Source organism: Oreochromis niloticus, linkage group LG16 (assembly GCF_001858045.2).
Source record: "Oreochromis niloticus isolate F11D_XX linkage group LG16, O_niloticus_UMD_NMBU, whole genome shotgun sequence".
NCBI classification, from domain to species: Eukaryota; Metazoa; Chordata; class Actinopteri; order Cichliformes; family Cichlidae; genus Oreochromis; species Oreochromis niloticus.
In genome coordinates this window covers 24602579-24616641 of record NC_031987.2, presented here as the reverse complement: position 1 = coordinate 24616641, position 14063 = coordinate 24602579, and the positions used below count along the sequence as shown (strand labels likewise).

Here is a 14063-nt window from a genome sequence, read left to right as displayed (position 1 = left end):
CAAGATTCCCCAGAATATTTTTTTTATATTATTTAAATAATCTACATAATTTACATGTATATAAAAAATAAAAACTGAATATTTGGGGCTTTTTTCCTACTATTTCATAACATGAAAACACTGATTGCTGGAATATTTTGTCAGTGGCGGGGATGGTGTTAATAAACTGTACCTGAATGTCGACATCGGACACGCTACGCACTGACCCTGCTGCCGGGCTGACCGTGAACTCCACAGGGCATGGATGAAGATCTCTAGCAGTATGACCTTGCCAATCTTTCAGTGACTCATCAGAAACCTGTTTGAATGAGCTAACACTAGGAGAGCCCAGCCCGTCTCCCAAGACACGCAGGATGAAGTTCACGGGTACAAAGGACGGGTTGAAGAGCGTACAACCAACTGTTACTGGAAAACCTATGCAGGGAGATTAAAAGAAGCCAATATGAGAAAATGTGAAAATATTAAGATGATGTCTGTCATTATTCTCTGGATATATGTTATAAAAACTAGAAGAGCAAAAGTGATGTACCAAAGGCTACATCCCCAAAATTAAGCTCTGAAACACTGAAGTGGATTGTGGGACGAATGATGGAACCCCTGCAAAGAAAAGACAAAGAAACCTTGAAACCTCGGGAACAATTAGATTTGAAAATACGCACTGAGAGTGTAATAGACCCACTGCTCGTGGGTCAGCTTTTATTTGTGCTTTGTTAGATGTAAATGTCCTGGCAGAGAACTGGCTCTGCTGCTTGCTAACTTTACCCGACAGTGAAGGTCAGTGGTTGAGGTTGTCCTGCCACAGTTAGCAGCAAATCTTCAAAGAATGAACCCAGAATGGGACTGCGGAAGGATACTTCCACTATCTGGCAGGCACCAGAGGGAACAACACCTTCCTCAGGATTGAAGGAGAAACAGCGGCCAAAAGCAGTGTCAGGACTTGACCACCTGAAAGGGGCATCAATTGGCCCTTTGTTTGACAACTGCACCTGAAGATAGAGTTCTTGTATGAGAACAAATACCCAACAATGATCATCTATACAAAATGTGTTTAATGGAGTAGATGAATCGATAAAAGGTGGTAGAGTCTCTCAGCATTACATTTGTGCATTAAAACTGTCAAAAGAAAAACTTTTGATTTTGTTTGATTTTATTTTACAGCTTTTTTAACAATATATGCTGTTTTGTTTGCTTGTGGATAAGAACTATAACCTTGCAGTGCAACCACCAAGGCTGAATTCAACTCACACAAAGTTGTAGCTCAAGCATTATACATTAGAGCCATACTGGCAATAACGTAACGTGTTCACACTGGCTTGGTTTTTCTTACCTCTTGACGAAATCTTTCACCTATGAATAAATCTTTTAAGTTCATCCCATCATAGTTAAGTACAAGTTGAGGGCCCATGCCCTTACCGTTGACTGTGAGGGGTAACGGTGATTCACATCCTAAGATGACAAACAGCCATGATGAAAGAGTTATAACAGAGCTAAAGACAGAGAAAGGAAAATTGTAGGACACAGGAAAGCAAACATCACACAGAGTTTATGCATGTGACGTTTAAAAGTTGCCTCTATGTTTCTGTGATTATGCTCTATTTTTTTAACAATGTAAACATGACTAAAATGGACAAAAAAGTATTGATTAAACTGATAACATTATTCATTATTATCTTTTGCTGCTGTATGTGTGTGTGTTTGTGAAACCTGAATAAGCATAATTTTCTTCCAGCCATGCACTGACCTGTGACATCGCAGTATATGGTTTGTTGATAAAGTCTGGCCTCCTCAGGCTTGAAGATGATGGTGAACTTCGCTGTGGTGCTGGGCCATATTTCCCCTTCCTGAATCACATAAAGAAAACAATAATTATTTTAGTGAAACAAAATGCAAACATTACAAAAACGTAAGAAGAAGAAAACAACTGATTCTTTGGTCAGTCTTTACTCCACACACACACATACGCGCGTGCGTGCGCAAACACACACACATACACAGATGACCTCCCTAACTTTCTGTTGTCCATCTCTTTGTCCAGGGAATGGGGCTGAGTTGGGGACAGAAGACAGAACAGCTCATACTATCTAAAGGTCTCCGGACAGAAAGGCCCAAATCTGTGGTTCTAATGTCACAGAAGAATCAGACAGAATTTACATGCTAACAGACTTGATCACAAAGTCTCTGTGACAGTTTTAACATCAGATCTGATCAACCTTTTCAGAATTCTGTTCTCACAGCAATAATACAGCGCTGACGGTAGAGCATGCTGCAAGAAATGATTCACAGAAACATCAACAAATTTCACGTGCTTTTAGACATGGAGCTGGGTCACTGTTCCTTCTCCCCACTTAAAACTATTACATTATGCAGACATACTATAGGAGAGTTGATGGAAAAGAAACAATGGGCAGTGTAATGACATTTAATCAACTAATCAGTCTGGCAAGAGGAAAATCATGTGAACACACAACAAGACAATGAAACACAAACACACCGCAGGCTCCGCAGTTATACAGCTGTGTGAAAGGGCCAAGAGGTAGTCGTTTGCATCCTGACTTCTGTGTTCCTGTGGGGCTCTGGACTGCAGCGGGAGGTAATGGATCCCTGCAGGGTCGGACTTAAGCAACTGTCCTAGCTCGACTTCTTCCTTCTGCTGGAGCACTGAGCCGTCCCTAGAGGCAAGCAGGGAGAGACAGTGAAAAGTATAACAAATAGCAAATGAGGAGTGTCAGAGAGAAAAAGAGGCCAGTAGAAGAACAAAGATCTGCACGACAGAAAGAATGTGATGGGTACCCGAGCTCATTTCTGGCAACACATGCTCTAATAAATGCATTTTGTGCGCATGCATAAATACCTCAATAAGCTCAGGTCCTCTTCTTGTTGGCTGGGCCACAAAGTCCAGCAGTACTGGAGAGGGATGTCACTGTGGTTGGTGAGGGACACTGTGCGTGTACTGATCAGGGAGACATAAGTATTCTCCATCCAGATGGAGTCAGGTTCAAGGTGGATGTTCAGTTCCTCACAAGACCCATGCAGGCTAATGTACACATCTTCACCTGATCAGAAGACATCATGGTGCTTATTATGACCTAGTAATTACCAGAGGGTCACTTAAGTGGTGGAGTATAGGTATCAAGAGATCATTTTTTTCTCTACTTTTGTTTTGATTAGTCATTTGTAAAAATATGGAGGAATACTGTCAGGATTTCAATGAAATTTAACAGTGTTACTCCTGTGTAATTGAAAGACAACAGAAGATTCCCAAATACCAGATTCTGGTAGTCCACAAGATGTGACATGTACTATGAGAAGAAATCAGGGAGGAGAGAAAACAGCCCCTCGGAGGTAGCCATACTGAGCAGGAAATGTGATATAATACAGCCATTATGAGCTGAATCTTCTGTCCCTAAGGACTGGCTATATTCTCTTTCATCACCTACAGTATGTCACCTTTGACTTCACTGGCCCCCTAACCAACAAACACACACGCACTCCTCTCGCAAGCCCCTTATTAGTATGTATTTATCTGTTACATCTTAGGTTGAAGAGTCTTTAACACAAGTCTCATTGATGTCACAGTTTTGTTTTCTCACCAGTATGGTAGTGCAGCAACAGATCCTGCCTGTGGTTTCCTGTGTTCATTGGGTGGAAAACCACAGTCACCTGCATGCTCTCGCCAACATCAAGCGTCCCAAACTCGGGTGTCACTGAAAAAGGCCTGCAATTATAGGTTACTGTTTTAGAAACTGACAGAGGAAGAGCAAATTTTTAACCAGACTCAACAAGAAGTACCGCAAAGTCTAGTTAAAGGCATACCCAAGACTCCATCATGTCATTTTTGATAAGTAGGTAAAAAAAATGTTTTCTGTTCACTTATGATTCTGGATTTTTTCTCAAATGTATTTAACTGAGCTTTTCAGTTTTCACAAACTGAACTTTAAAAATAACTTTTCACTGGGCACAAGAATGACTGTTTTACTGTTGTACAGTAAAATATAGAAAATTACTCCAAAACATAGACATAAGCCCTTCTTGTGCTGACTCTCACCTCTCTGTGTGGAGCCTGAATTTGGCTTTGCTGTTTCCTGCATTACAAACAAGTTGAGTCTTCTCAGTTGAAGCTTTCACGGGACACACGGGCAAGTCGAGCTTGTCTCGAAAGTCAAGAATGGCACGTGGCCCAATGGCCCGGATTGGAATCTCAAACTTTTCCCTCTCTGTCACACAAACCAGTCTATGGTGGTAGTCCTGCGTAGACAAGGAGAAAAGCCTGCTGCAAACATGCAAACTCTATATACTTTATTATATCAGTTGTTAAATAATTTTTTGCCACTGAATTTGGGCACGCAAGCAGTTCAGTTTAATCCAGTTTGATTCAATTCATTTCAGTTCAATTCACAACAGAAGTCGGCTCTAGAGACTTTATGTTGTACAGCAAAGACCCTACAGTAAAATAGAGAAACCCCCATCAGCAAGCACTTTGTGACAGTGGGGAGGAAAAATTCCCTTTTAACAGGAAGAAACCACGGACAGAATTAGACTCGGGAAGTGGCAGCCATCCGATGCTACAGGTTTGGGGTGAGAGAAACAAACTGTTTAGTCCATTAGCTGCTCAGTTATTCAAATGTAAATAAGAAACAAACCAAATAAATCACACTTGAGTCCTAAACCTAAAGTTTATGCATAAAGTCTGGTAAAGGCTATATGAGATAATATGAGCTTATCCTCATCCTATATGTGGTTATTGTGACATTGTGTTTCGTTCTCTGAGTCTAGCCTTCTTTGTTTTTGTGCTGCACAGTCCAATCAAACGCAAACGTCTCTTGTACCTTGTTTTCGTGTGGGGTGAAGAAGACTGTGAAAGTGGCAGACATTCCTGGTGCAACGTTGCTACGTGCATCACTTGAAGGCAAAATGCTGAAATACACGGAGTTCTGCTGCTCCAGCTTCACTTGCCGTGAAACCTGAACAAAAAAAATAAACATAAACTATAGAAAAGTGCAAAAACCCAGCACAGCAACAAGCACAAAGATAGTGATTATTAATCATTGCTTAATGGTATCTTATATAGATTTCCTCCAGTCAGCAATGACCTTTTCTTCACACTCCACACATTTTCTGTTTTTTAAATAGTCATGCTGCGGCTGTGTTTTTTCACAAATGTTTCTGATTCAAATATAGGCTTGACAGTCAAGCTGATTTCAAAATAATTTAATCTTCATTACTCTTTTGATTAACATACCTTGTCATTATTGAGAAGCAGCAGTGGTAACTTGTAGGTCTGTCTAGGAGTGAAATTCTGGAAGACCAGCTCAGATGGGTAGGGCTGAAAGAGCGGCTGATCTATATCTGGAAAAGAACCCTAGCAAAACGCACATACAGAGGTAATGCTTTAGATTTCCTCGGTACAGGTACTTTGGCTCTAACAACAGAATGTCTTACCACATTTGCCTTACACTTTGTACTCAATACGTATTGAATTTGCTTTGCTACTTTGTGAGCACATGACAATATTTGTTAATATTTAAACAAGCATTTTATTCATATTGATGTAATGACCAGCAGTAAAAAGAAAAAATGTTTTTCCTAAATAACAGTGGAAGATGGACACACAGTATGATGCCAATAATATTAATCATCTCTTTTTTAGGCAATCCTAGCCTTTGTGCAGATGTAACTTTAAAATATACAATCAATTATGGGGAGAAAATATAATGTCGTGACAACCCTACAAATGATGAGCGTGAAAAATCACCAGACTGGTGGTCAGCCAAATGTCCTGTGATTTAGTCAAATTCCTCATTATTTCAACCTCAGCCTGTCTACAGTTCTTCACCTGAAGGGTCAGAGCTGTTTTTGCAGCACAAGAGTCTCTATTGCTAGGTAAGTGATTTTAATGTTTGCAGAGTTAAAGTAATACTTTGAGGTTTGGTTCTCTGAGGAAAACTTATAAATAACCTGATAGCTTCTCTGCTCTAAGATCCTCCTCCTGAATCAGGAGGAAGTGATTTCAAAGAAAATATTTAAAAATAAGAACTCCCATTCAATTTGCATCTTTTAAGGTAGACTGTTGCCACTTTCATTGTTCTCATTATTGCTATTTACAATCCTTTAGGACCTGGTTCCAAGTTAATATTATACCATATCACTGTGTAATAGGAAGCAAGTTTTTAAACTAGTGTGATATCACAGAATTAGCTGGCATTTACTTTGTGATGTGGAGCGGTGCTCAGGTCAAGCAACTCCAGGATGCGAGGTGGGTGCACCTCAGCTGTGTTACTCAGGCGCTCCTCTGTGGACTGCAACATCTCCTGGGTGAAAACTGATGGAGTCACCTGCAAACATACAGCAACACAGGCCTATTTACGGTCTCCTAATCAGCAGTAATGAGGCGGTGAGCTGTAGGCTGTTGCTCTTGAAACAGCTCAGCTTACAGCTCTAATGCATGCATATACATAAACTCAAATAATGTTAATGTTCTGCAGCATTTTGTGCAGCATTTTGCCGTTAATATATTTTCTACACAATCCTCTGGTAACTTTTCATCGGTGCACCTAAAGCAAATAAACAACTAAGTGGACTTAGTCTCTCTGAAGGAAAATGATCTTAGCTCAAAATGTAAATTATTAACATAGCAGCAAAACTGCAAATGCAATATTTATGTTTTTATTTAATAACCAGGGTAATGTATTGCATTAGATTTTTTTTTACTATGTAGTTAAGCAAACTATTTATTGTGGAATTAAACATGAGGTAAGAAGAAATAAATGTTGAGAACAAACAAATAGGCTGTTGAATTTCTGGAGAAACTGCAGTGGGACTGTTTGCACTGCTACTTGCTTCAGTTAAATATCTTGGTTAAAAAAGCTAAAGAGAGATAAATGCCACAAGACTGTAAAAATGAGCATCTGCAGCAGATAGAGAGAATATGTTTTTTAATTAGATTTGATTATCTGTTATTACCTATCTTATATTTCTGAATGTTATGATCCATATCTAGCGAGGGCTTTTATTTTGAAAATCTGACCATATTAAAACATCTTGATGGATTCCAATATCTAAATGGAAACAAAGCAAACTGGTGGCTTCTCATAACAAATTAAGTCTTTTATTTTGAAAATATCACAGATTTAAAGAATCTTTATAAATTCTAAAGACTATCTGGATGCACTTATTTTGAAAATATAAAATATTTTAGAGCATGAGATGAAATAACAACTAATGTAGAGTAAAAAATGTTAATCACTCCACGGTGTCCCTGAACATTGTACCCAGTTTCTGTCAGGTGTGTAACAGCGCAGCTCACACTGATGAGGAGCCTATTTTTTTATTTTTAACAATCTTACCAAATAAGTAAGCAAGTATGGACTTTAGTGTTCCACATTCTGACCTGAGAAAATTGTAAGTGAAGTGGAAGAGAGCTAAAATGCACTGCAACAAAACACTGTAGCCATGTAATTTTGTTCCCTATGGAAAGCCAAAGTGATTATTAGGACAACGTGTCATTATTTTAAAAAGAATGGGGCAATGTCCAACAGGTAGGTCACAAGAAAATAGAAACCTGTTAATCTGTCAGAAAATCCCAATTCTGACATCTACTGTAACATCTTCATTTCCTTGTCACCTGAAAGCTGTCATATGGCCATATTTCACAACATAACTGGCAAGCAGCTTCAAAATTACAGAGAACAGGACAAAAACTGCAAGTTAGGACCTCACCCTTGTTTTCTTCTCCTTCACACGCTTATTGTTACAAAGCAGGGATGCTTTTTTCTTCATCTGAGTGAAGCTCATTCTGAATATGTTGTGTGGTAAAATCACCTGCAAGAAAGGAAACAGAAGAACACAAGACAACACATGGAGTCATAAACTAGACATCCATTTTTTATGTTTCAGTTATCACATCAAGTTCAGAAGTAGCATTAGGGTGTGTCTTTAACAATTTAAATCTATATACTGTATACCAAGGTCACTTGAGTATATCTCATACATATGGTACAATAATGTGAAGATTTATATTCAATTTCAGAAATCAAGTGCTTTCTCAGCATGACTTAATGACTGTTTAATGAAATATGGGTTTTTTGATTGATTGATTGATTGATTGATTGATTGATTGATTGATAGATAGATAGATAATACTTTATTCATCCCATGGGAAATTGGGATGATAAAGTAAAAGGAAATTTGTCATTGATGTGACTTTAGAAACATTTGATTAACATGATTAACATGATGAAAGTGGACTAAAAAAGTAAATTTGATACAACTTACTTTTTACAAAAATCAAAAAAGAAGCTTATCTCTCTCTCTCTCAATACATATATATGTATATACATATACATATATATATTTCATTTATTCAGAAGTCTTTGGTTAGCTGACAAGTTTACGAAACCCCCCGACGAAGTGCAGTGCTCCCTGTGAGTAAGAACATTTTGGAGCAGTGACGAAGAAAAGGAGAAGTAGCTAGCATAAATCAGACCTTCCCAAAGTGTGGGGCCCGCCCCCTAGGGGGGGGCGCAGAGCCATTGCAGGGGGGGCGCGGTATGAAAAGGAAAAAACAAAACAAAAACAACAATGCTTGGACACTGCTAGCACGGGGCGCCTCCAGAAACGCAAATCAGGAGATGAAGCATAGCTGAATATGTTTCCAAACCAACTTCATTCTAAGCCAAAGACTAGAAAATATGGTGAAGCATATCTTCCCTTTGGTTTCACCTGCACAAGTGCCAAGGTAGGTCTCCCCTGCATAATTGGTTTTCCCTTTGTCGGGAGCAGCGCTGGGCTCTTCAAATCACGGACAAACAGGATCCCACATTCTTGATTTTTAGTTCACAAACACTTGTTGTAATGACTAACTACTCCTGGCATTTAGGAGATGTTAGCTCTTTATACAGTAAAGTTACAGCGGGATACAAATAACATCAGGCTGATCCTGCCACAATTTGTTCCCCCTGTTCAAATCATGGATAAACAGTATCCCACAGTTGTTTATGTTTTTGAACCCATTTTGCAGAGGGATTGAAAAATGTATTGATAGCAATGTTGAATATTATTACACAGGAAAAAAACAACTACAAGTAAAATAATCACACCGTGACGCCTCTGCCTTTCTAAATAGAGGGACAGTAGCTGTGTGTATATGTAAGCGTGTAAAACCTGAAGATAGTCAGATTAACAGTATTTTGTCTCTATCTGCTATTCTGCAATTCATCTCATGTAAACAATAACGTGGCGCACAGCGTGACTTGGAAAAAGGCACATCCCTTTGACGTGACGAACTCTGTATTCCTTGTCCACACGTAAACGCAAAAAAAGGAGTTTTAAAAAAATCTCCGTTTTCGGTGACTCGAAACGCCGTTTACGTGGACGAAACAGCTGCGTTTTCAAAAATACCCGTGTAGGTGTGGACACAGCGTAAAAGAGTTAGTAGTTTATTTTCTTACTACCTGTAATTTATTGCAGATTACTTGTATTTGCTTAATTGTTTACTAAATGTCTGAGGTGTGAAATAACCCGCAATGGAGCAAAATATGGGTGAGTGTGGTTGGAGGCTGTGTTCGTGCGTGCGCGCGCGAGGGGGGGGCGCAAACATTTTTCTTGTAAAACAAAGGGGTGCCCAGCAAAAAAAGTTTGGGAACCACTGGCATAAATAGTCTCTAAAGCCAAGCTGTTTTATTTATGTTTACATTGTTTTTATTTTAACCATTGTACTATTCGTTGGGATGAAATATTTCGTTGCGTTTTGCCCTTTATTATATTCTCAGTCTCTTAAGCACTTCACAATACTTAAACCGTAGTTGTACATACTGTGCAGGCTGTAAGAGCTCTCTGCGTTCACTTGAACGTTAATGCTGGATCGATTAAAACACCTCACAAACAAGCATCTTAATAAGAACTCACCGCTGTGTCGAAGAACTTCTTACTTTACATAAAGCCCTCTGTCAGTCAGGTAGCAGCGTGCAAGTAAATGTTGTCTTGGTTCGTTGTCGTGGCAACACACTCACCAGCGTCTCAATATACGGTCTGCTGATTGGCTCGAGCTGTAACAGGCCAAAAAAAAAAAAAAAAAAAAAAAAAAAAGCAAGCGTAAAAAGCACGCTTTCTCATACATGGTTGTTTTTGGATACAACAACCATCACGTAGGTTTGTAAAAACAAGTAAAATGACTAACTGGTTACAAAGTGATAATATTTAATTGTTGTTATTTTTTAAATCAGCATTATTATGAGCTACATTTATATGTTACTCCAAGTCTCCATAGAATATGTATGTTTAATTCCTTTTTTCCCAATCTTGGATATATTTATTTAAAGAAGAAAAAGTTTATATCTTTTATCCGTTGTAAATTCTTCTTAATTGTTACAATTACCTTTGCAACGGCAGCACAAGGACAGAGAGGGAAAAAGCATTCTTGATGAATACAGTATGTTTGTGTAATTGTCAGTGCAAAGAAAGAAGAATGAGGAACGAGAGAGGATAGAGAGAAAGTGTCCAAGACCAGGAAGAACAAGGTGAAAAACAATAACCGTTTGGCCCAAACAAAAAAAGAAAAAGAAAAGCTTTTTATGTATTTTTTTTTATAGAATACATAAATTCTGGGAATTCGACAGGAAAGGAAACACAAATTGTGGCATAAATAATTTCAAGTAGTGCATAATTGCTTACATTTTGACTACACTGTGTCGCTGGGGTGCGGGTAATATTATGGAGTGTACAGGAAAGGAGACATCCCTTTTCTGTGCACTCTTTTTCAAATTTATATTTGAAAAGTGACTGTGAAAAACAAAAAATTAAGATAGACTTGGTGCCATCATTATAAGGTCATATAACACTTCAAATTTTGATGGCTTTTACTTCTTAGCCAAAAAGGCTGTCAAGGTGTTGTGATCATGCCGGGCAGGTGGCATGGACACTCAAGTCTGCGAATGTGATAATTCAAAAAAGGAAGTCACTTAGGACTTTCAAATTGATATTAAACCTCTTTGCACAGGAGGCTGAGAGGTACCACTGCGAGACTTGGTTAGGATTTTGTCCTGTACACCCTGCTGGGATATGCCAAGTTTTCAGCTGATGATCGACATGGTTATGTTTCAAAGTAAAACAGAATTTGTTTTAAAAACAATGTAAATAATTTACTTAAGCCCTGTAAACCCAAATGTGACTGATGAGTAATAAAAATAAAACAAGATAACAAATGAAAACAAGCATATACCAAAACAGGAATGAGGTTAATCAGTGACTGAAATGACAGCATGGTTTACAAGACTGCGACAGAGTATGCCATAAATAGCATTCTACCAATACAAGTCACCACACATCAAAACCACACATTGGCCTATATGTAAGGCATGCAAAACACCATTTTCTGGGGTAAACTGCCTCTTTCAATTGGTAGAACTCTAATAATGTCTAAGGTTTAGTCAAAATATATTAACCTAGCCAGTGTAAGGCTTTCAAACAATTAAATCAAAAACAGCCCTTAAGGTGAACATGTGTTAAAACCCAACAGTGTTAAGTGCAGAAGATAGGGTGAATAGCTACTTCATGTTTTATATATATGTTATATCAGGGGTCGGCAACCCTCTGCACGCGTGCCACAGCTGGCACGAAGGGTTAACTGATGGCACGACCAATGCTGGACTGGCCATCGGGCATTTGCTCGGTGGCCCGGTGACTTTTTTTTTCCCTTTGTAACGGTATAAACAATGAAAGGTGGCGGTTTGTTCAGATGCTGGTCGGTGTGTAAAAATAACTCAGTTATTTGGTGGTGGCTATGGCGGCGCTTCCTCAGATTCAGTAAAATTAACAAGTGGTGGAGGCCAGCAGGTGGATGAGAGAAAAGGGAGGCAGGAGGAGGAGAGACCCGAGGCGGCCGAGTGTCAGGTGAACTGAACTTAAGGTAAGAAGTTATGACCTGCAGTCTATCTGGGTCAGATATAAACCAAGTTTAGGTGGAGTTTATTTTTGTTGTGCTGACTTTTTACAGTCAGTTACAATAACTCGTACTCTAGCTAGCATGACGGAGTTTCTATACAGCTGGGTGTGTGCTTTGATGTTAGTGATACCATAGTGAACTGTATTTTATTCACAAGTTTAGTTAGTAGAGTTGCCTGTAAAAAGACAGAATCGTCCCTCATTCAGAGAAAATATTACGCGTTTCGTATTAAGCTGAAAAGGAACACAGTTTGTCCCGTACTTTAGCTAAAATTAAAAAAAAAGACACAATGCTGGATTTATTCTGTCTTTATGCTGCACAGCTGCCTCTTCTTCTCTCATTCTCTCCCCTCCCTCTCCTGTTGCTACTTCAATCATGAAACGATCAATGATCAGCTGATCGGCTTTTCTCTCGTGTTTGTTTATTTGCGCCAGAAAGAAGAAACCAGCGGATGTCGTGCTAAACAACAGCAGCACGTTTAAGCTTGATCAGCTGTTGTTAGAATTTATTTAATATTACTTTCTAGTATCAGCTGATGTTTACTGGAGCCACAGCTGTAAAGCTGCTGGTCATGATATGGGTTTGTATATCTGGTGAGAGGGAAACATGCAGATGAAACCAGGAGATGTCCTTACTGAATCATCAGAGCTGAACAGGTGATGGAGAAACAGGTTTACCTTTTAGGTGACATGGATGAGTTGAAGGGAAGTTATGAACTGTTTCTGAGAGACAAATAACACCAGGATCTGTTTCTAATTAGCTGACAGCTGATAACTGTGCAGGGGCGGATCTAGTAAAGTTTTGCCAGGGGGCCAGGTAGGGCATTAACAGGGAACGGGGGGCACAAAGAAATACTTTCTTATTCTCATTTAAAATGTCTGGCTGTTATTAAATAATTATCTGAAGCTTACAACCAAAGTTTTTATCTGACATAAAATGTATAGAAATCATACTTATACCAACAAGACAGTGTACATCACTGTCACAACAGCGTTTGTTTTCATTCAAAGGCTTTATGGATTTAATACCTGGTGGGGCTGGTATCTAGTCAAAATGCCCGGGCCGGTTTTTTGTCCCAGTCCAGCCCTGGGCACAACACGCAGTGAATTAATCTGAGAAGGTGCATTAACAAATAAATGGCCGAGCCAGGGTTGCACATCGCAAATTAGCTCGCATAGACACATTAGTTGTGCAGCTTCTTAATGACGGTATCTTAGCTAACAAACCCAACTACCAGATTCAACTTGTAGTTGGCTAAAAATAACTTAGCCTACCAGTGAGAGGGACATTGCTAGCTTTCCACATTCCGACACTTCAAAAGCTTCAGGAGCTGTCCGCTCAGCACAGCATCAGCACCACGGAAATACACAGACACATCCATAGACTCGAGACAGAATTCACAATGCACTTTTGGGACTTTCAGGTGTATGGACCAATTTTTTATCTTCTGATCAAACCAGAAATCTTTAATGAGCAGCTAGATTTGTCTCACATTAACTGGCTGAGTTAATGCCAGTTAATGCGACATCGAAGCAGCTGGTATCCACAGCTGTGCATGTTCATGGAGCTTGCATTTTCACCTGCTGGACATCACTACCTGACAAGTTTAACTGTCTTCAGAACATTGCAGAGGCCTTATTGACAGTATTTGGCTCTACATATCTGTGTGAGCAGATTTTCTCTCACATGAGTGTCCTCAGGTAGCCGTCTGAATGCTGGACACTCGGAGACCTGTGTCTCTGAGTGGGAGACCAGAGATCACATTAACATGTGTGTCTCTGTATTAACAAACATGCCATATTGGTCCAGTTTATTTTTCTTATCATTGTTGTGAGGAGACCATAAATAGCATTTGTATTTTCTGTATTTGCTGTAATGGAGTTCTTGTTATGGAACTTTTTTTTGTTTTTGTTTCAAAATAGCTGATAACTATTTGCTGATAGCTGCCAACATCTGCGAACAAATATAATTCTATAAAGTTGTTCTATATAGTGTGTGACTGTTAATATAGAGCGTTATTAAATTTATTGCTAATGCAATCATATGGCACACTGACTTCTGAGGAAATTTTAAATGGCACTCGCCATCAGAAAGGTTGCCGACCCCTGTGTTATATAAATGTTCC

General features: G+C 39.1%; 1 protein-coding gene across 2 annotated transcripts in view; it reads right to left on the bottom strand.

The window, feature by feature from the left end:
- The window catches only part of LOC100692506 (hydrocephalus-inducing protein homolog), a 55575-nt gene extending 45586 nt beyond the window's left edge, over positions 1-9989 (bottom strand). For both annotated transcript variants that reach the window (XM_025903670.1, XM_019352404.2), the window contains exons 1-14: positions 9904-9989; positions 7717-7818; positions 6207-6332; positions 5240-5359; positions 4827-4961; positions 4046-4245; positions 3591-3715; positions 2852-3053; positions 2492-2669; positions 1742-1841; positions 1328-1446; positions 763-986; positions 530-597; positions 173-414 (exon numbers count right to left, since the gene is read on the bottom strand). In XM_025903670.1, the coding sequence (XP_025759455.1) occupies positions 173-414; positions 530-597; positions 763-986; positions 1328-1446; positions 1742-1841; positions 2492-2669; positions 2852-3053; positions 3591-3715; positions 4046-4245; positions 4827-4961; positions 5240-5359; positions 6207-6332; positions 7717-7791 (1914 nt within the window). In that variant the 5' untranslated portion in view covers positions 7792-7818; positions 9904-9989. The remainder of the gene's footprint in view (positions 1-172; positions 415-529; positions 598-762; positions 987-1327; positions 1447-1741; positions 1842-2491; positions 2670-2851; positions 3054-3590; positions 3716-4045; positions 4246-4826; positions 4962-5239; positions 5360-6206; positions 6333-7716; positions 7819-9903) is intronic.
- Positions 9990-14063: the final 4074 nt, after the last annotated feature.